Source organism: Sus scrofa, chromosome 7 (genome assembly GCF_054392235.1).
Source record: "Sus scrofa isolate SSC_HxYL_T2T_F1_AM1 chromosome 7, Sscrofa_HxYL_maternal_Yorkshire_Landrace_v2.0, whole genome shotgun sequence".
In the NCBI taxonomy this organism is placed as follows: Eukaryota; Metazoa; Chordata; class Mammalia; order Artiodactyla; family Suidae; genus Sus; species Sus scrofa.
The window spans coordinates 11,413,171-11,433,660 of record NC_139389.1 but is presented as its reverse complement, the minus strand read 5'-3'; the positions used below and the strand labels follow the sequence as shown (position 1 = coordinate 11,433,660).

General features: G+C 45.2%; 1 protein-coding gene across 10 annotated transcripts in view; it reads right to left on the bottom strand.

The window, feature by feature from the left end:
- Positions 1 to 20,490, bottom strand: part of JARID2 (jumonji and AT-rich interaction domain containing 2) — a 243,130-nt gene that overhangs the window by 201,104 nt on the left and 21,536 nt on the right. For 2 of the 10 annotated variants that reach the window (XM_084967451.1, XM_021100207.2), the window contains one exon: positions 13,112 to 13,189. The exons of 7 other annotated variants lie outside the window; for them this stretch is intronic. In XM_084967451.1, coding sequence (XP_084823577.1) covers positions 13,112 to 13,150 — 39 coding nt within the window. In that variant the 5' untranslated portion in view covers positions 13,151 to 13,189. Of the gene's footprint in view, positions 1 to 13,111; positions 13,190 to 20,019; positions 20,198 to 20,490 lie in introns of those variants that run through there. One more of the 10 variants, XM_021100203.2, reaches the window with a different exon arrangement.

The window sequence follows — 20,490 nt, the reverse complement described above, 5'->3', positions numbered from 1 at the left end:
ATACCTGCCACTGCACATTTCCAAAATGATGGCCTACCGTGAACTAACATTACAACTTAACCTCCAGGTGACTCTCGATTTCATAGTGCTAATATTGAAACATTCCAGCGGGCTCTGGGGTGCTGTAATGGAACCAAACTTGCTGGGGAGCAGCAGTACCCGATTTCGGGGGAATCATTTGGCAAAATATAATAAGAGCTCTATTTTTAAGATATCCATTTCCACTGACCCAGTAATTGCGTATTTGGTAATTGACCCTAAAAAAACAAAAATAATAAAATAAAAAAAGTTGAAAAACTGTAGTTATACATTCATTGAATAGAGGTATCCCCATTAAAATTGTTACCATGGAAGAAGGAACAAATACAAAAAGAAGCTTCATCCCACAGGACAGGCAAACCTGGGGAAGCCCTCAGACTCACTCATTATGAAAACCTAAAGTGAAGGGGTTGATTCAGAAGAGTTAACACTGAGGTGAGGCCAAAAAAATTGTTATTATGGAAAATACAGACTCACATGAGGAAATGCTTACGATAATATCTAGTGGAAAAAATAGAGAAACAAAATTGTATATGCCACAGGATTGCCAAAATATTTTTCACAGAGGGAAGAACAGTGGTTAGAAAAAAAAATACAGCAAAATGTTTGTAACAGTTGTGTGGGACAGTAGAGCCAGGGATAACTTCTGTCTTTCTGTGGTTTGTTTCTGTGGTACTACTTAAAGGAAAAAAACATTATTTTAAAACGTATGTGCGCAGGAGCACGCACTGAGATGGAAGGTCCACTTGCCATCCAATACTCTGCTCCAGGTCACCATGATTTGGGGTGACCTGGGCTCAGCATCCCTTCATTTGAGGGTCCATGCTCCCTCCTCCTTTATCCAAGAAATTCCCCTTCTCACTGCTTCGTCGTCTGAGGCAGGCTGAGAAAGTAGACCCCTGAAGTCGCTAAGAACTGTCGGTGTAACAGCTCCTCTGCCTCTGTTGATACAGACATACCACGGGGGGAGGGAGGGGTCCTGCCTTGGCACAGAGTCAAAATTTCACGAATGAAGGAACATTTCCAACCTAAGAGAAGACGACAAACACTTTTTCCAAGATGCTCCGAAGCAACTGTACAAGCGCAGTCAGATTAGATTAGATCATTTAAATCCTTTCTAAACTCATCTGAAAAACAGCCTTACATCCGTAGCTTGATTCTGGCCAGACACTAAGACCACTAACCGTGGAAAGAAAGCAGGAAGCCACCACGGGGGCAGAGCCACCGGGCTGCCCAGGCTGGCAAGATGGCAGCAGCACTTCACAAACCTGTGGGGCAGTTCCTTACCAAGTTAAACACACACCTAATTTATGACCGACTTACACACCTAAGGATTGACTGACACTTGAGAAATGAAAACCTACTGACTACACCCAGCCTTGAGCGGAAATGCTCATAGCAACTCTCAGTCAAAAACCAGAAACAACCCAAAGTCCACTGATTGGCAAGTAGATAAAGAAGCTGTGCTGCATCCATACAATGGAGTCCTATTCAGCAATAAAAAGAAATCAACTACTGATAAACTCAACATGAATTAATCTAAAAAGATCACGCTGTACAGGACAGGCAGTGCTTCTCTTGAGGGACAGAAATCAAATCAGGGGCTAAGAAGAGAGAGTGGTAACTATGCATGAGGGACCACTTTTAACATGACAAAAATATATCTGAACTAAGTGGGGATTAGTCAGATGGAGCTATCTATGTATATGACTGTCAAAACTCACAGAACTGTATACTTGAAGTGGGTCTGTCTGGCTATGTAAATTATGTGTCAACGAACCTCTGCTAATTGGGCTATTAGCAAAACTAATCATTTCTATTAAAATTATTTTTAGAAGTAAGAATCTTCTCCCTCCATCTTTGCATTAAGACAGTGGTTCTCTGGCTTACAGAATTAACTTTTTCCCACAGCTAATGCAGTACACAGTTTCTTGCTCTAATTAAGTCGTGTGTTTTAAATATGTAAGAGTAGGACAAAACCTGGCTTTATACACAAAATGGAAGAGCTTCTTTTTAGTCCGTTCCCCTCAAAAGAAGCACACTACACTGAGTTTCCTACAGATGCCACACATGAATGGCCCCTTACTATTCCTGTTCACCTTAATCCCCTCCCTCAGGCTCACCCTTGTACCGGAGGAACTCACCATGGCTTCTTTAAGGCTCAGCTCAAGTGCCACCTCGTGCAAGTCAACTGGTCACTGGGTCTCACCAACCCCTGTGAGGATCATCTACATGTCTGTGCAACTAACTGTCCCCCAGAAGAACTATCCCAGGTGGTGACATTCTCTGGCTCCTCTCCCGCTTCCGTGGCTTAGGCAACCACCCCTGCCCCGTGTCCCTGTCTCTCAGCCTGGGCCCCACCATCCGCCCCACCATCAGACTCCACTGCCCGCACCGCTAAGAGTTCAAGAGACAGCTGGCTTGGATACCAGGACAGTTAGCATCCAAATGGCTTGGAGGACCTTATCTTCCTCCTCCACACTAGCTGCTTTAAGGCCCATTCTTATCTTCTTCCTGCCTGCAGAAGGCAGCTTCCAAATCCAGTTCACCTTTGCAACTCCAGGTGACCCAACGTAGGGAGAAAACCTTAGGTAGAGGCCAAAAGGAGCATTAGCGGGAAACTCCCTCATTTTTGCCCCTGAGCAAGCTATGGCCCAAATAAGTTATACAATCATGCATTTAACAGGCACTGAGCACCTACTATGTGCCAGGCAGTGCAAGGCAATGGGACTAACAAAATGTGCTCATATAACATATGTGAACATGCATACATACACATCTATTTAACTGAAAATTTTACATATGTAGATGTATGGATCTTCTACCACCCTCGAAGCGATTCAGACAAACAGATAACATCTGCCCTCTTTCCACTTCATCTCTCACCGTACCCACCGACGTGCCCTGGGTGTCAGAGCCTGGGATCTTCACACCTCCTGGGCTTTTCTCATGTGGTTTGCTCTCTGTTGAAGGCGCTATCTATGTCACAGAAATCACAAGTACTGAACTAGCACCTACACTGCGCTAGGCACAGGGGGGACAGTCAGTCATTGCACCCCCAAAGCTCATAAAGCCACAAAGCTCCCGGAGGGAGAGCATACAAACCATTCCGCAGATGTCCACAACTCTGAGTGCTGTTGTGGCACATCGAATGTAGGCGCCTGACCTAGAAAGGCCGCCCTGAGGAAGGGATATTCAAGCTGAGGATGGAAGGCCAAGTAAGACTCAGAACAGTGGAATGAAGACGGCTCCAGGCAGAGAACAAATGAAGGAAGAAGGGAAGGAGTCCAGAAGGCTCAAGGTTCACAAAGCTTCTTAAGTCTGTGATAATCTTGGACAAGAAAGGAAACAGTTACACGGTTCACTCTCCTACACCATGAACAAACCAGAGAGAGAAGTCCCTCTAAGTCGGATATCGAAAAGTCCATAGGGAGTTCCCTCGTGGCTCAGTGGTTAACGAACCCGACTAGGATCCATGAGGATGTAGGTTCAATCCCTGGCCTTGCTCAGTGGGTTAGGGATCCAGCATTGCTGTGAACTGTGGTGTAGGTCGTAGACACGGCTCAGATCTGGCATGGCTGTGGCTGTGGCGTAGGCCACTGGCTATAGCTCCAATTCAACACCTAGCCTGGGAACCTCCATATGCTGCAGGTATGGCCCTAAAAAACAAACAAACAACAAACAAACAAAAAAGACCATAAATATTCTTCTATCACACGTTACAGTGGCTGCAAGACAGCAGGAAAGAAATACTGTTAACTACCACTGCTTAGAAACTGCAATAATTAAATGCACCATCAGGGCTTGTTATTTAACAGATTTCACAGTACAGGTTTTACCATATCACAAATTTGCTTTTTCATATTCTGACGGCTCTATTTTGATATAATAGGTTCCCTTTCTAACCGTGGATATCTTACTGTTAGCATTTGAAAATATTTTAAGAAAGGGGTTAACAGATTGCACAGACTGCAAAAGGTTAAACATACCTTTCAGACAAGGAAAAGGGCACGTGTTTGGGGACTGGGAGCTGAAACAGCTCCAAAAGTTTCTCTGGCTGGGGAGGGGGGGGTAGGATGTGCAGCGTCAGAAGAACCTGGCCAGCACCCACCAGAAGGCTGGACTCGCAAGGGGAGGCCCGGTGGGTGGCTTTAAGGGGGCAGGTAATCTGATTACTTTCACTGCTATCTGGAAAATGGGCAAACGGCACAGAAGCAGGCAGCGAAGAGAAGGTAGATACAGGGAAATGAGTTCAGGGGCTAATGCTCCCAGGATGAGCTTCTGGTGGGCTATCCTAGGGAGGCAGAAAACAGCGCAGAAAACAGCAATTTCAATAGAAATGCTGTACTAGGAGGAGGAACTCCAAACTTAGTACAACCAATGTACAAAGAATAACCCTACCTACACTTCAGAAGCTGCAGGTTGCTGAGTCAACCAGGGTAAATCTGCTGTGCTTCCATCAACTTGGGTTTAATATTATAACATTATTTTTGATACATAAGGCATGCTTCATACCAGTAAAAATTCCTTTATTAAGAGATTCCAAAGACTTCCCAAATTGTTTTACTACAATAGGAATCTTATGGAGGCAAAGGGTTAGAAACACACGGACACTGCCTTCGTTTCTAGAACAGTTCTAGCACAGCCTCACTTATGAGGGAGTATGTTAGGCAGACCATAAACACCAGGTCTCCGAGGAAGCAAAAGCAATTTCGAAGTTCACAGACAAAAGCAAGGACAGATGCCTTACTTCTCACAGAGGCCCAGTTCCTTAAACAGGGACTTTTTAGCTTTACTTTACACAGCAAAAGCCTAGTTAACCGCCTTTCCGTATCATAATCACCTATGCGATGAAAAGAGACTTAAGGACACAACCACGGTACCATATAGTGCGTGGCAAGCGACAAAAGACATCATGAAAAATTCAAATCAAGAGGGAAAGACACGTCTAAAGCAGTTGTTCTAAACTGCTTTTAAAGCAGTTCTATCCTTTAAAAGACATCATGAAAAATTCAAATCAAGAGGGAAAGACACGTCTAAAGCAGTTGTTCTAAACTGCTTTTAAAGCAGTTCTATCCTTTTTAAAAGACATCTTGTGGGTGGTAAATAAGGGCAAGGTGCTCAGAGCCAGTCCTCAATGTGACTCTTACGAAGGCCAATCTGACCACAAAGAACGCTATTTTGTTTAGGGCAGACTCCTAGTTTTCTTTTCCGCCTTTCATGTGTATAAACACAATGGTAAAAAAGATGTTACCCCTTTATCTCATGTTTCTTTTCATCCCTTCTTTTACAGGCCTATAAAACTCAAACAGAATTTACAGAGATATTTTACGTATTTAGGTGGCTTTAAGATCTAGAAAGTCTGATGCACAGGCCAAGGCTATCTTCTTATACAATCCATGGGAACGTTAATATATTATTTAATACAGGATAATGAGAGTCACGACAGTAATTAAGTACCCAACTCTTTAAAAAGTACATTTTAAGCCTTTGGGTATTTAAGGAGGGATAAACCCTAACATATCCATAAAGCGTGGCTGTCAGAAGAAGTCATTACTGGAAGATTCCAGAGACCTGAGGTTTCATACCATTTTAGCGGCTAATGTGAGAGTACAGAAAGGATTAAGAAACTGAAGGGTGAAAAAAAACAAAGAAAGAAACTGGAGGGTAGTATTTAACTCGATAGGAAGTAATAAAGAGAAAGAGAGTTTCTTACAGAATATTTTCATTCTTGAGGTCAGAAAAGCATTCATAAGCAAGACACAAAACCCGTAAAGGAAAAACCAAACTGGACTCTAAAAGTTCAATATGAGAAAAGATGCCATAAACACAATTAAAGGACACAGGAGAGACTGGGAGAAAATATTTGTGAAACGTTTAATGAATATCAAGTGCTTTAACAGAAACCAGCAAGAGAAAGAACCAATCAATATAAAAATGGGCAGAAGTCATGAACAGAAGAAATATGGACGGCCACAGCCCCATCGTACAGAGAGAAAGGCAAATGCAACAACGATGAGTCATTTTAGTCATCAGCAGAAACTACAGAAACTAAAGAAGCACTGGCAAGAGGGAAGGGAAACAGAGACGCCCCACACACTGCTGGTGAAAATATAAAGTGGATAAACCTTTGGGGAAGGAAAAGAACCTCTTCCTACGACCATAAAAACTGAACACATGCCCTTGGACTCCAATGGAATCTGGTGCCAATCTGCCCACATGCATGAAAGATGTACAGAAAGAACTCTGACTCTAAGTAAACAAAACAGAAGAAACAACCTAAATGTCTACTGAGTGCTTTCCTAAATGCCAGGCACTCGACTAGGAAGAGAATCTAAGGACGTGGTTAAATAAATTACAGTACACTCACTGGTCCTGTCAGATACTACAGAGCATTAAAAAGAATGACAGGAGGAAAAAAAAATAAAAAGGAATGACATAGAAAAGATCTGCAAGACATAGTTAAGTAAGAAAAGGCTTATCACATAACATAACCTGATTCCATTTACATAAAAGAAACCAAAGAAAAGGGGGGGAGGCTATATATGCAGCTACATAAACACACTTGTGAACACACAGCAAAGAGCCCAAGTCGGAATACACAGAGACATGGGAAAGTTCACATTTTGTTCAGAACACTTCTGAATGTGATCCTGTATTCAAAAGTGGCTCTTTTTTTGGCCACACCCACAGCATATGGAAGCTCCTGGGCCAGGGATTGAATCCAAGCTGCGGCTGCAACCAACACCACAGCTGCAGCAGCAACAAGGGATCCTTAAATCACTGTGCTGGGCCAGGGATCAGCACCACTGCAAAGACAAGGATGGGTTAATAACCCACTAAACCACAGTGGGAACCCCTCAAAATTAACTTTAAACCCCAAAATGACTTGAATTGTGCATACCATGATGCATTCTTATTTTTCTTTTGGCATCATGTGAATCAAAATTCAGTGAAGAGTGAAAGACAATCTGGGGCAAACTCAAAATGCCTTGGGCAGGTCACCTGACCAAACCAGTCACTTACTACACGGGGGTTCGAAGCCAGTTTGCCCTCCAGGTCCTCCGTGCAGACTGACTGGAAGTGGCCTCCAAGAGGAGATTATATTCAGCTCCCCCACACTGACAAAAATCAGACACTGACACACTTAAAACTCTGTAACATACACCCAAAGCAGTCTTTCAAACACCAGCTAATGCCTGATCACGCCGAGTTATCACTTAGGTGGTGGTATGGCTTAATAGCACTTGGATTTCCAGGCTAATTAATGATAACACATATGTCACAGGAAAGCCAAAAATCACACGCTAAAATCAAAGGGTTATGGCCCTTTATTTCCCATGCTATGATTCAGAAATTACTAAAGGAACTACCTTCAACACAGGTTCAGGAGTTCCCACGGTGGCACAGCAGAAACGAAACCAACCAGGATCCCTGAGAATGTCTAACCCTCGCTCAGTGGGTTAAGGATTCAGCGTTGCTGTGAGGTAGGTTGCAGCTACAGCTCCGATCTGACCCCTAGCCTGAGAACCTCCATATTCCGTGAGTGTGGCCCTACACGGAAAACAAAACAAAACAAAACACCCACGGTTCAAATACCCTATTTGAAGATTACCACCAACAACATCGCCTGTAAATACTGTACATTCAGAACTTCACCCCTTCCACTGACATCTTAGCAATTCTTCATGGTCTTGTTTTTTTTAATGCAGGAGGAGGGGGGAACCAGGAAGCCGATAGGAACAAGAGGCTGTGAAATCTAATTTTTTTTTCCCCTAAATTGGAAGGAAAAAAACTGAGAAACTAATTTCTCAACTTGGCCCTGCTGTAGTTTAACTTGAACACACTGAGAGACGCTACATGACTACACGCAAACCAGAGCCAACATTTACTTTGGCAGAAAAAAAACAAAGTCATTGAAGTTATTTTTTTCTGAAGTGCTCCACTACAAAAGTCCTTTTTTAATGGATAAGCAAGAGAACCTTTCAAATTTTCCCACGTCAAAGATCTGAGAAGGAAAAAAAGCGGACAATGAGTAACCAACGATGCGAATCTTGGAGTCTAGGTGAAGAGTGTCCTGGTTCATCAGGCTGCTCCTTTTAACTCCTCTACGTGAAATTTCTCATATGAAAATTTAATCAAATTTATCTGGATGCACTCTGGGATAAGGTACAATGAGCATAACCTCCACCATTCACTGACTGCAGACCCAAAGATAAACCAGACATAGCTGTTTGTCCACGACATGCCCTTGCTCACAAGGTTCTCCCAGAACCAGGCCAAGTGCCACAGTAGGCGCTCGCTAGCCGTATCAACACAGTGGGAGCCCAGAGTTCTCTGGAAGCTGAGCCTTTCAAGGGAGGCAGAAGCTCACCATTTACTTTGGGAAAGAAGGGGGCAATAACACCACAGCCTTTGAGGAGTTCCTGTCGTGGCATAGTGGAAATGAATCAGACTAGGAACCATGAGGTTGTAGGTTTGATCCCTGGCCTTGTTCGGTAGGTTAAGGATCCGACGTTGTCGTGAGCTGTGGTGTAGGTCGCAGACGAGGCTCGGATCTGACATTGCTGTAGCTGTGGTATAGGCCGATGGCTATACCACAGCTCTGATTAGACCCCTAGACTGGGAATGTCCATATGCCTCGGGTGTGGCCCTAAAAGAAGACAAAGACAAGACAAAAAAAAAAAAAAAAAAAAAAAAACAGCCTTACAGGGTCATGAACTTGACAGGAAAGAGACAGAAAATGAACAGGAATGCATGTGCTGCAGAGGATGAGACTGGGATAAGACTGATCTAATTAGGGTTTCAGGTAATGCTTAAGAGCCCGGATTTTATCCCGGAAGCAATGGAGAGGTACCAAAGATCTGAACAGAAAAATAACTTTTTTTCCGTAACAGACAACTATGACAACAGCAGAGAAGTTCAGGGCGAGCATCTCATCTACACTAACCAATCAACACAAGTGCAATTGGTTTTCTGCTTTTGTTTTTGTTTTGTTTGGTCTCCCCCGTGGCATGTGGAAGTTGCCGGGCCAGGGATTAAACCTGTGCCAAAGCAGTGACCAGAGCCACTGTGGTGGACACATAGCACCACAAGAAAATTCCACAAGTGCAGGTTAACATAGATAGTATAATTTCAGTTCAAGAAAAGTTGTTTTGGAGTTCCCTTCATGGCTCAGTGGTTAACGAATCTGACTAGCACCCACGAAGATGCAGAGTCAATCCCCTGGCCTCGCTCAGGGCTCAGGCGGTTAAGGATCTGGTGCTGCTGTGAGCTCTGGTGTAGGCTGCAGATGCGGCTCGGATGCTGAGTCGCTGTGGCTGTCGCTACAGCTCCGATTGGACCCTTAGCCTGGGAACCTCCACATGTCCTGAGTGCAGCCCTAAAAAAGACAAAAAAAAAAAAAAAAAGAAGAAGAAAGAAAGAAAATGCACACACCCTGTGACCAGATAACTGAAATCCTAGGTCTACGCAGTAGAGAACTTCCTATAGATGTGAGTTAAGATACAAAGGAGTGTCATAGCTATGATGAGTAGGGGGAAAAAAAAAGGCAGCAGCTATTGTCCATCAGCAATAGGTATATAATGATGATAGGCTGGGGGAGGGGGAAGGAATTCAGTCTTGAGTATTTTCCTCCCTGAATCCCACTTCAAATGTAAACTATTCTTCACTTTTGAAGGCAGCCAGCAGCCATACAGCCTCACTTCCCTCTGCCTAGACACCTGCCACTTCCCTTCTTCTGCATCCTCCTCGCCTATCACAACCCCTGACTCACACACACACACACACACACACTCCTGATGGGGCCTCCTAGATATTTCGATGTGAGAAGGCAAACAAAAACCCTTTTGAGTCTTTTTTTTTTTTTTCTTAGGGTCACATCCACGGCACATGGAGGTTCCCAGGCTAGGGGTCGAATAGGAGCTACAGCTGTCGGCCTACACCACTACACCACAGCAACGTCAGACTTGAGTCATGTCTGTGACCTACACCACAGCTCATGGCAACGCCAGATCCTTAACCCACTGGGCGAGGCCAGGAATGGAACCTGCGTCCTCATAGATGCTAGTCAGATTCGGAGCGGAAGTCCGAAAAACCCTTTTTTTGAAGAAGTAAATAACTAAAAGCACCTCCCAAGGCCAGGTTCTTCTCTCCGAGAGCCAGGTGCAGACTTCCACCAGGTGGGCCTCCTCGATTCTTCCCCACCCTCAAGGGCTGAAAATCAGGTCTCTCCTTTTAGTTCTGTGAGAAGTAACATAATGTCTTTTCTATCAAAGGAAATCCTGGTTACTCCATTTTGCTAAAACACCCTCCTGCGACCCCCTCCCGCTTTCCCTCTTCTCCCAGCAACAGTTTTGTTTCCAATTAGCCAACCGGGAAGAAGGTGCGCCCTGACCTGACCAGTGGGAAGGGGACAGGTCCATCCCCCGCGTTAGGAATAAATAGGGAGGGTCTTTTCTCTTTGCAGTTTGAGAACCCGCGCCCCTCTGCAGAAGCAAAGAGTCTTGTTGAGATCTCCCCATGTTCACGTGCCTCATTGTCCCCCGTGTTCATGTGTCTCAGTTCCTGACACTGACGATCCGAGCCATTCCTGAACAGTTCTCAATACTTTTTTTTTTTTTAATCCTCTAACGAGAATTCCTTCTTCATACTCTGAGAATCTTGCTTTCCTGCACCTAGAGCACAGCACCATTCCCGTCCCCTCCCCCTTCCCCCTCCCCCACCTTCCTTTAACCCCACCCTTCCACAGTATGGGCTCAGTCACGTCCCGGAGAAAACCTCAAAAGAAACTCGGTAGCCACCCTAGGCTGGGGTGCTAGTGACATCCCCAGCAGACACCAGCAGCTACCCTTCTGGGTCTCTGAAGTGAGTTCATACACCAGCTGGTAACCTCTGCCCCGCCCACTCCTCCCACCACCGCTCCCTGTGGCAGCAGGTTGGGCAGCGGAGCCAGTGGGGAGGGACCCTCACCTTTCCTAGGTACCACAGTCAGCCAGACTGCTCTTCCTACTCGCAGGCTTCTTTCGGGATTCATTTTTTCCTGCTCTTCCTGCGCGCAGGCTTCTTACGGGGTTCATTTTTTCCTGCGCCTCCTACAGCATGCCCCACCGGGGTTCTCTCCCCCAGAAAGGGCAGTTTCCGCTTTCTCTACATTTACCCGTGTTCTTGCTACCTTTCTCCTGAAATGTGGCCAAGCAGTTCTAACTAAATGAATCCGCGGTTATGTATTAGTAAGCTACATCGTATGTACATTCTTCCTGTTTTTCCTCCTGAAGGTAATGCTTTAGTAACAGCCATGCCATGTATAAAAATCTTTAGTTTACCTTATTGTTTTCAACAATTGCCTTAAAATGCAAAAAGAGGCCTGCTGGACCTGGCCTAGAGATTTCAGTTTAACTACTAGTTCCTCTTTTCATTTGAGTAGCATGAAAAGGGGCTGGCTGACAACGTAGAGAGAGAGAGAGAGAGAGAGAGAGAGAGAGAAGGGTCAAAACCTCTAGGCCGAGACACCCTGGGGAACAGAAATACCATCTCATTATTAAAATCTCACAACAGAGGAAAAAAAGCAGGCGCCAACTCAGTTCCGCCCACACTACATACTGCTTGAGCCACTTCGCTCTCAAAACCTAATCAGTAAACATAAAAGAACACACTCTGCTTTGCAGAAGTACGTAACAATATATAGTTTATACACTTTAACATTTAATTCTATTAGCAGGCCAGCACTCAAAACCGCAGCGCTTACTACCATGCAAAGAATTCCACAATGACCTCTTCTTACCAAGTAAGAACCCACTCATGAAGGAACTGCAGCTTTCTAAAGAAATAATGGTACTAAGAACTCTGCTTTGTCGAATGTGTTCCCTCTTCCTTAAAGCACACCTAGGGCTTGCCAGCTGACAGCCTTGGAACTTGGGGAAAAACCCAAAAAAACAATCAAATCAGGCCGAGCCTATTACCAAGAAACCAGCGTAGCAACTTTGTGTGGAACAATCACTAGAGATTCCAGGTGGCAAGGATGAAACACAAAAGCACTGCCCTGGAAAGTGACACTTCAGCCTCTCTCCGTCCCAGCCCCTGACCATGTACCTGGACCAACAAAGACCCTTGCTTCATTCCGCAGGGCCCGGATATCTGCCCCAGCGCAGGACAAGCTTACTCACCACCACAGAGCCGACCCATCCTAGAAGTCCTTCTCCTTCAGCTCTCGCTGTCCTCAGGACACGCTGTCAGTGACTGACATAATTCCCAAAATGCAATGGCCAATACAAGCTCTGTCTCTCCAGGGACACTTTAAACTCCTTTTGGATAAAGAGCATATCTCTTAAATCCTTTGAAAGGCCCCTATGCTTAATTAAGCAGTATAGCAGGGGTGCCAAATCGGACAGGTCTGCATTGCCCTGGTTTTTCTGCAAGTCAGCTAAAACTGGACATTCAAGAGGAGGAGAGGGACCAACACAAAATTAAATTAACTAGGACATTTATCAAGTCAAACCTTAGTCACCTGAGGTACCTTCAACAGGGAAGGGAAGGAGGCCAGCATCATTTACCTCCTTTTCTCCAGCACCGCCTCTTTTCCACATCAGCCTCAAAGGAGAGAGAAATGCAAAGCCATTTTCCCTAACATTTTTTCATCAAAATTAAGGCAGTCGGATACCCACCCCCCACCCCTCCCGCAAGCTGCTTGTTGAACATTCTGTATCGATACAGAAGCACTAAACAGCCGCACCACTGCACTCGTTAACTTTTCTTTTTCTAAGAAAATATCCCCACTGCCCCAGAGCCCCACTATTCATGGCTTAATTTGCAAACCCCATTAGACAAAAAGTACCAGAAAATTGCTTGTCCCATTTCATGCAGCACCTTCCCCATAGCAGTGACACAAGCAATTAAGCTAATACGTCTGTGTCCCAAGAGAAGGAAAGGGGACAAGTCTCAACTTTTCTAAATGGAATGGAATTTCCCCACGACAGAAGCAAGGTTCAGAGGGTGAGAGAAGGGAATTGCAGTGCAGTTAAATTCACTATTTAATAATACAAGACCATAATCAACTGCAAGTCCTTGAACTTACATTACGCCTTTCTACTGGGATGCTCTTGTAATTCCACATGTGTTACTGTAAAATCCTGGCCACTGGAGAGACAAGAGACTGGGGGGATAAAATGGACTTTAATTAAAATATGAATAATCCAAGTCCAGCTAATTCAAAGCATCTGACTCAAACACCTAGTCAGCTGGGAAACAGCAGCTGCTTCCAATTATAAGTGATTCTGAATTAACCGGTATCAGTACCTAATGAAGAAGCTGTGGATGTAGAAAATTTTCAGCTGTGCACTCGGTCTTTTGAAAGGAAGGAAACGCCACAGATCCAAAGGCCTGTCTCTATATATACCAAACTCTTTCTAGGTCAGGACAAGGTTTTTCAGCAGGTTCTTGTCTTTGCCTCTGACTCTCTGGCACTCTGCTTCTCTGATCTCAGATCCTCAGCCCAGACACTTGCTGCTCTTCCTGTTCCCCGCACCCCTCCTGCTGCTCTTCTGACCCAGACGTTGAGACCTCAAGTTACAGAGAACCAGGTAACCCAGTAGAACCTACTTTTAATCCTACCACACAACCTGGGAAGCCTGAAGGGCTCTTAGCAGTTCAGGGGCCTGTCCAGAGACCATAAGTCGAAGGCCTAACCAAACCCTCCTGCAGTCCGGACTCTAGTACCAGCAGCCTCCTGTGGAAAGAACATTCCAGAAAGACAACCAACTTCTAACTGCAGGTGGAGCTTTAGTCCATCAATTACAGCTTTTTCAGGGTCCCACCAATGCAATCAGGGAAGGGAAACAGGAAAAAGGGACTGGAAACTTCTAAAATCTCCTTCTTAGACCCAACAAACACTGAAGATGCCAATGATCCCCACGAAGAGGAAAATCCAGACTTGAGACTCAAACAACAGACTTAGCGACTCTGGTCTAATTAAACCCCCTTCGTACATAAAGACGCAAGTTCTAAAATCTCCCTCTCTTGGAGTTCCCACTGTGGCTCAGCAGAAACGAATCCCACTAGTAACCATAAGGACGCAGGTTCAACCCCTGGCCTCATTCAGTGGATTAAGGATCCAGTGTTGCTGTGAGCTGTGGTGTAGGTCGCAGACTCAGCTCGGATCCCAAGTTGCTGTTGCTGTGGTGTAAGCTGACAGCTGCAGCTCCATTTCAACCCCTAGCCTGGGAGCTTCCATATGCCACGGGTGCGGCCCTTACAAAAAAAAATTTTTTAAGGCAAAAAAAAAAGTACAACTCAGTGATTTGTAGCATATTCACAGGGTTGTGCAAAAATAAATAAATAAAAATAAAATCTCCCCCTCTCCTCCTGGCCTGCATACAGCCAGCCACGCTGGAAAGATCAGTTACTAGGCTGTGTTGAATTATCTGATGGAAGGAAAGTGAGTTTGGATCTCAGAACCCAATGCTGCTGAACTGCCCTTTTCCCACACATTTCCTGTTTTACAAAGAGCACGTGTTTCTTCAGAACAAAATACTAGATAACACATAGAAACCTTTAGCTTTTCTGTGTATTTAAAAGAAATCACAAAATTCTCTAGTCAAAAGACAAAAAATACACCAGCTTCTTCATTCACCTCTAAAGAAAGCACAACAGTAAGAACATCCCTGAAATTCTCATAAAAAGCAAACAAAAATTTTAATGTCTAAAAACCTATTTTTTTTAAAAAAGATGGGGAGGAAAAATATAAATACATATTTTGAAAGAGATACAGAAGGCGGGGAAATGAAAGAGTAAGTTCTTCAGTGAGTAGCCCCATAAGAATGAAACTGATCTTTAGGGATTCAAAACCAGGGTTCTACTAATTTAATTATTTCTTTTAAAGAGTCGAACTTTGAAAAATGTCCTTAAAAACAATTTTTTAAAGAATACAATCATTAGAAGTTCCCATCGTAGTTCAGCAGCTAATGAACCCCCCAACTAGCATCCATGAGGATTCGGGTTCGGTCCCTGGCCTTGCTCAGTGAGTTAAAAGATCCGGTGTTGCTGTGAGCTGCGGTGTATGGAGGTTGCAGATGCGGCTTGGATCCCCCATTGCTGTGGCTGTGGCTGTGGTGTAGGCTGGCAGCTACAGCTCCGTTTCAACCCCTAGCCTGGGAACCTCCATATGCATGGGTGCAAGCCTAAAAAGACAAAAGAGACAAAAAAAAAAAAAAAAAAAAGAATAAGTATTTGAAGATCATTTCCTTACTTTCCTTACTTTTATAAATAAGAGCTTGGTCCCCAGGGAGATACTGGTGAGAACAATTGTAGAAGAAAAGGAGATTATAAACATATACCCTATCTATAATTTTTTTTTTTTTTAAAGGGCTGCACCTGCGGCCTATGGAGGTTCCCAGGCTAAGGGTCTAATCGGGGCTACAGCTACCAACCTACCCCACAGCAACGCCAGATCCGAGCGGAATCTGCGACCCACATACAGCATATCTCATGGCAATGCCGGATCCTGTACCCACTGAGCGAGGCCAAGGATCGAACCCAAAGCCTCATGGTTCCTAGTCAGGTTCGTTTCTGCTGCATCACAATGGGAACTCCACATTTATAAATCTTTAATCATTTCACTATTCAATGAAATAGTTATATATGTTTACAGAGAACCTGCTAAGTGTAGTCAATATTATTAGGAAATTTAAAATATCTCTTAATATGTATATATTTTAAGTCAAGATGGGTGTTCCCACTTCGGGACAGTGGGTTGAGGATCTGGCGAACCACAGCTGCTGCAAGGGTGCAGCTGTCATAGGCTGCAGTTGCAGCTCAGATTAGATCCCTGGCTGGGGAACTTCCATGTGCCTTAGGTGCAGTCAAAAAAGAAGAAGAAGAAAAAGGCAAGGTGATCATGAACATGAGTGGGGGAGACCGGCAAATGCAGTTACTCTTAATGCAAGGAAGCTGCAGTGTTTCCAGGCAGAAGGAATTCCCCACACACTCGGGGAACTGAGCGAGTAAAACATGAAGCCGCACAAACTCCAGTGAGCACCAACTCTCAATCATCCATAAACAGCCACTTACTAGGCTTTGTTTCGTATACTGATACCCATACACAAATACCTTAACCTAGGATCATTATCTTTTAGCCTGTGTGAAAAATGTTTAACATTCTGCTTAACATATGGGAGAATGATTCTTTTAAAGAACTACTGGGGGGATGGGTAGGAGACTAGATTTATAAATTCAGTGACAGTGTGGTAATAACAATAAATAAAATTGTAGTAAAACAAAGTGTGCAATGTGAGCCAGACATTCAAAGTTAAATACTTATGACCCCCACATTACAGATAAGGAAACTGAGACAGGTTAAGTAAATGACAAAGAGTCAAAATTGAACTCCAGGGCTCTGGCTGCATCATGTCCAGACAGCACAGCCTTCAAAGTGAAACAAGCGAAAGATTCCAAAGAAACTGGGGGTGGGGGGGTAGTGTGGGGTCAAGTAGAGATCCTGGGCCCTCTCCCCCACCTTGTTTCTTCAACTGCAATTTGGGGGAAAAGGCTACTTCACAGGGTTGTGGTAAGACTTGATTGGATAAAATACCCTTAGGTGAAACATTTAGGTTGGTAGGAATCCATGGCAGCTACTATCCAATAGAGAACTTTCTTTCTTTTAAGGCATATATATACATATATAAGCTTTCAAAACGAGTTCTGGATAGAAACCAGCAAAACAGCAAGGGCCCTACACAGAAATCCCTGAGCCTGCTCTGTGTTTACCAAATGAGACATGACAGAGTTTGGGGAAAGGCATAACACTATACAGACAGAACATTATAACTAGTTGTCTGTAAGGAAACACCAGGCTTCCTTCCAGAATAAAAATTAAAGAATGGTCTCAGAAAGGAGCAAGTATAGGACACCGGGCCAAAAGAGGCAACGCGTATTAGGCTTTACAATCCCGTCACTGCTTTTAAACGGCTTTCAATCGAGGGAAAATAACGGAGTCTTCAGCCCTGCTGCTTCAGCAAGCCGGACCCCCTCAAATGAGTTTTCAAACTTTTTCTGGTAGAGGAGGTCTCAGGAGAATGCCCCAGCTGCTCTGGTTGAGACAGAGTCGTGAAAAAAAAAAAAGAGCAGCACTGCACAAACGACCCACAAAAACAAAGTTAGTCCTAAACCCTTGCGAGGATGCAGGTCCATCCGCTGGGAGCTTGCAGAAATGCAGACTCTCAGGCCCCACACCTCGGACCCGCCGGAGGAGAAACTCCCTTGTAACAAGATCCCTGTGTGACCAGCGTGCAGAAGCTGAAAACCTTCCTGGAACCGTCTTCCCATGTCCTTCCCACCACGAGAGGATATAGTAAGTGCATAACTGGACAAATAACACAAAGTAGATAATAAATACTAGCAGAATAAAGCGAAGTCGAGCTACAAATGTCTAGGAAGACAAAAGTCAGAATGTTCCAATCAGACACAACTTCTCAGCCAAGGAAAACTTAACTGTACAAAAAAATCCCACTGCTATTTCAAGGCAGAGCAAAAACTCAAACCAGAGAGCCTCACCCGTCTATAACACAGTTGCTGTCAGGTCCCAAAAGTACATTTTCAAGTTCTTGGCCCCAGTGCACATTAGCCTGACAGGACTCAAAACCATTAAGCTTCTTCAAGTATCAATTCTATACCTAAGTAAGAGAAAATTGTCACACTACCTAATAAATGGTTAGGATCAAACACTGGAAAACACCCAAGGAAGATCCTTAATAAATCATGTGCTCAATCTGAAGAAAGCTACTAGAAGCTACAGAAATACGAAGGAATACATGTTTCTTTTGTATGTAATTCCTATGTCTTTAAAAAAAAAAAAAAAAAAGTAAAAACATAAAAACCCGAAACCACACACACAATTACACAATTTCTATGTTAACTACTCAGGAGTAGAGCTGAACAATCTCCTGGCAAAACTCAATTTAAGGCCCTGTCACCAAATATTAAATGCACGTCTCTTCAATCTGGGAGGTAAATGCTGTTTCCTTCCTGTTGACAATCCAGCTCTGACCAGACCACAGCTCACTTCTGGGCCCTGATGGGGGGTCCAGGTCTAGAGTCAGCACTTCCAACCTAGCTGAACACTGCCTGAGTGACAGACAGCGCTGCCTGTTGAGCAAATAAAAATGTACTTGATTGTGCACGTGTACAAAATCTCCAAGACCAAGAAAATGGCCTATCACCCAAGAAGATGCTCGGGGTCCCCCGCAAAGGACAGTGCAAGATTAAAAAGCCACTGGGAGAAGGCAGGACCAAATCAGAAACTTCACCTTTCATGAGAAGTTTTCCAGCCCAGGGGCCTGGTCTAGGGTCCAGGGGTGGAGGAGTGTGGGACATTCCTAGGGGACAGAAGCCACTTAAGAGTTCTCCACCTCCAACAAGGAGGTGGCAAGGACCCAATAAAGGGGCAACCATGTCACAGCCACCAAAAGGTGATGGCTCAGTGCCTCTTCGGATAAACTCGAGGATGTTCCCAAGCACAGACCAAACGAGGAGGCCATCGCCTTCCCAAGTGGGAGCAGCCACCCGGCATTTCCCACCTTGCCTGCCACGGGCACACGCCTGACTTGAAGAGACTTAACAAAAGAGTTATAGCCCCCAACTTCCTTGACTTTAATTAAACTTGGCTTCCACTTCTGAAAAAGTTTTTATTCTGTTTTGTAGCCCCGCTAATGCTTTTAAACGAGAGATGCTGTGAAAAGCAGAAGCAAATTCTTTGCAGCTGCGTGTGAGCATCCTGCCAACTGAGCACAGGAAGAAGCGCCCCCATGTTAAAAATGTCCAACTGGGAGATTTACAAAACAGCAGGGGGGGTGGATGGAGGAGAGGAAGACGTGTGCGTGTGAAAGATCTGCAGAAAGCTCCCTTTTTTGTTTTTAAGTCCCGGGGCCTTTGCAGGCTTGTCATGCTTCAGCGACTGCCACCCCTCCCACTTTCCCCCCTTCTAAAGCCCCCAGCCTTTCCACACGCATTCTGCACAACCCCTTCTGAGCTGCTCTTTCTTTCACCCCATCTCCCCAGGCCTCCCCAGACAGTCCTTCTGCCACAACTGGATAATGGGAAGGAGCAGACAGGGTGGCAGTGACCATTCTCCTCGGAGCAGAGGAAGCCCGCAGCTAAGCTGCACTCCTAGGAAGGCAAAGAGGCACTTTGGCAAATAAACTTTTTCGTTTCTATTAGGGCAGCAAGAAAATTACAGACATAGTCAACAAGAGTCAGAGCTCAAAGGTGATGAGCTTTTTCTGTTATGCTGTAAAAGCTCTTAGGCAGGAAAACCTAGCTACGCCCTTTTGAAAAGCTAGTTCAGGTGAAATATGTCACCTGAGAGGGCCTGGAGGTCCTGGTTTAAATCTCTGCGTCAAGAGATGGGTTTGGGCCTTCCAGGGAAGGGAGGGTGGTGGCAGCACCCCTTGGCACGGGGTCCGGCAAGCAGATGAGCAGTTTCCAAAGCAAAGCTTTCATTCTTTTCCACCAGCCATCCACCCTCTGGGGTGGGCAGGTCCCCATCCCCAGTGTGACCAGAGTATAAATGACTAATCCCCTCGAGCGCTCTGGGGTTAAGAGGCAGAAGTTTTGACCCAGCAGCATCCTGGGGGGCTGGGTGAGTCTGCATTCCACGGAACCATTTCCCTCGTTTGAGCCCTTGCAGCTTATTTCCAAGGCCCCAAATAACACCGCCACATCCTGGGAACGTAGGTAAAACACACAGCCCTCTGGGGATCAACGTGCACACAGCCAGCAGCCTCCCACCCCATCCCATCCCATCCAGCCAGATGTACGGTCACAGAGAACTGTCAGACCAACAGCCAGGAGGCCCTGCAAGGTCCTCCGTGACGAGACCAAGGTGACATCTCCTTCCTACATCACAGAGGAGTTCTGGGAGGCCGGGGAGCCAATGCAACGACCTCCCAGGAAGACTCCCACCAGCAGGGGTTGAAACCACGGAACACTCACCAGAATCGGCAGCCTCCATTCTGAGCACTGCGAGTCTGTCCACATTTTACTATCATTGAATCCTGACTCTAAGAACATCCTTCTACCTGGCCTGGTTCACAACTGACGCGCCTCCAGCGAGGAGCCAAAGGCTCCCCTTCCAGCCTCTGGCTTTCCCCAGGCCTTCTGCCTCCCCCTCAAGCAGCTCTCCAAACCTCTACAGGTGAAAAGGAAAGACAGTGGAGTCCACACCTGATGCTCATGAGCGGCGCACCTAGGCTGTTTGTGGGTTTTCAGTTGTTTGGATGGGTGGAGGGCACTGAGGTCAGGCTCTCCGTGGACACACTGTGTGTTGAGCTCATCATCTGTCCCCACAGCCAATGGAGAACAATTTAACTGTCTGCCATCCAGTACAGTGTGATGTCCGGATTCGCCCGAACCCTCCATCACTGCCGCTGAAAGAAAGCAACAGGGAGCAGGGAACGAAGCTGC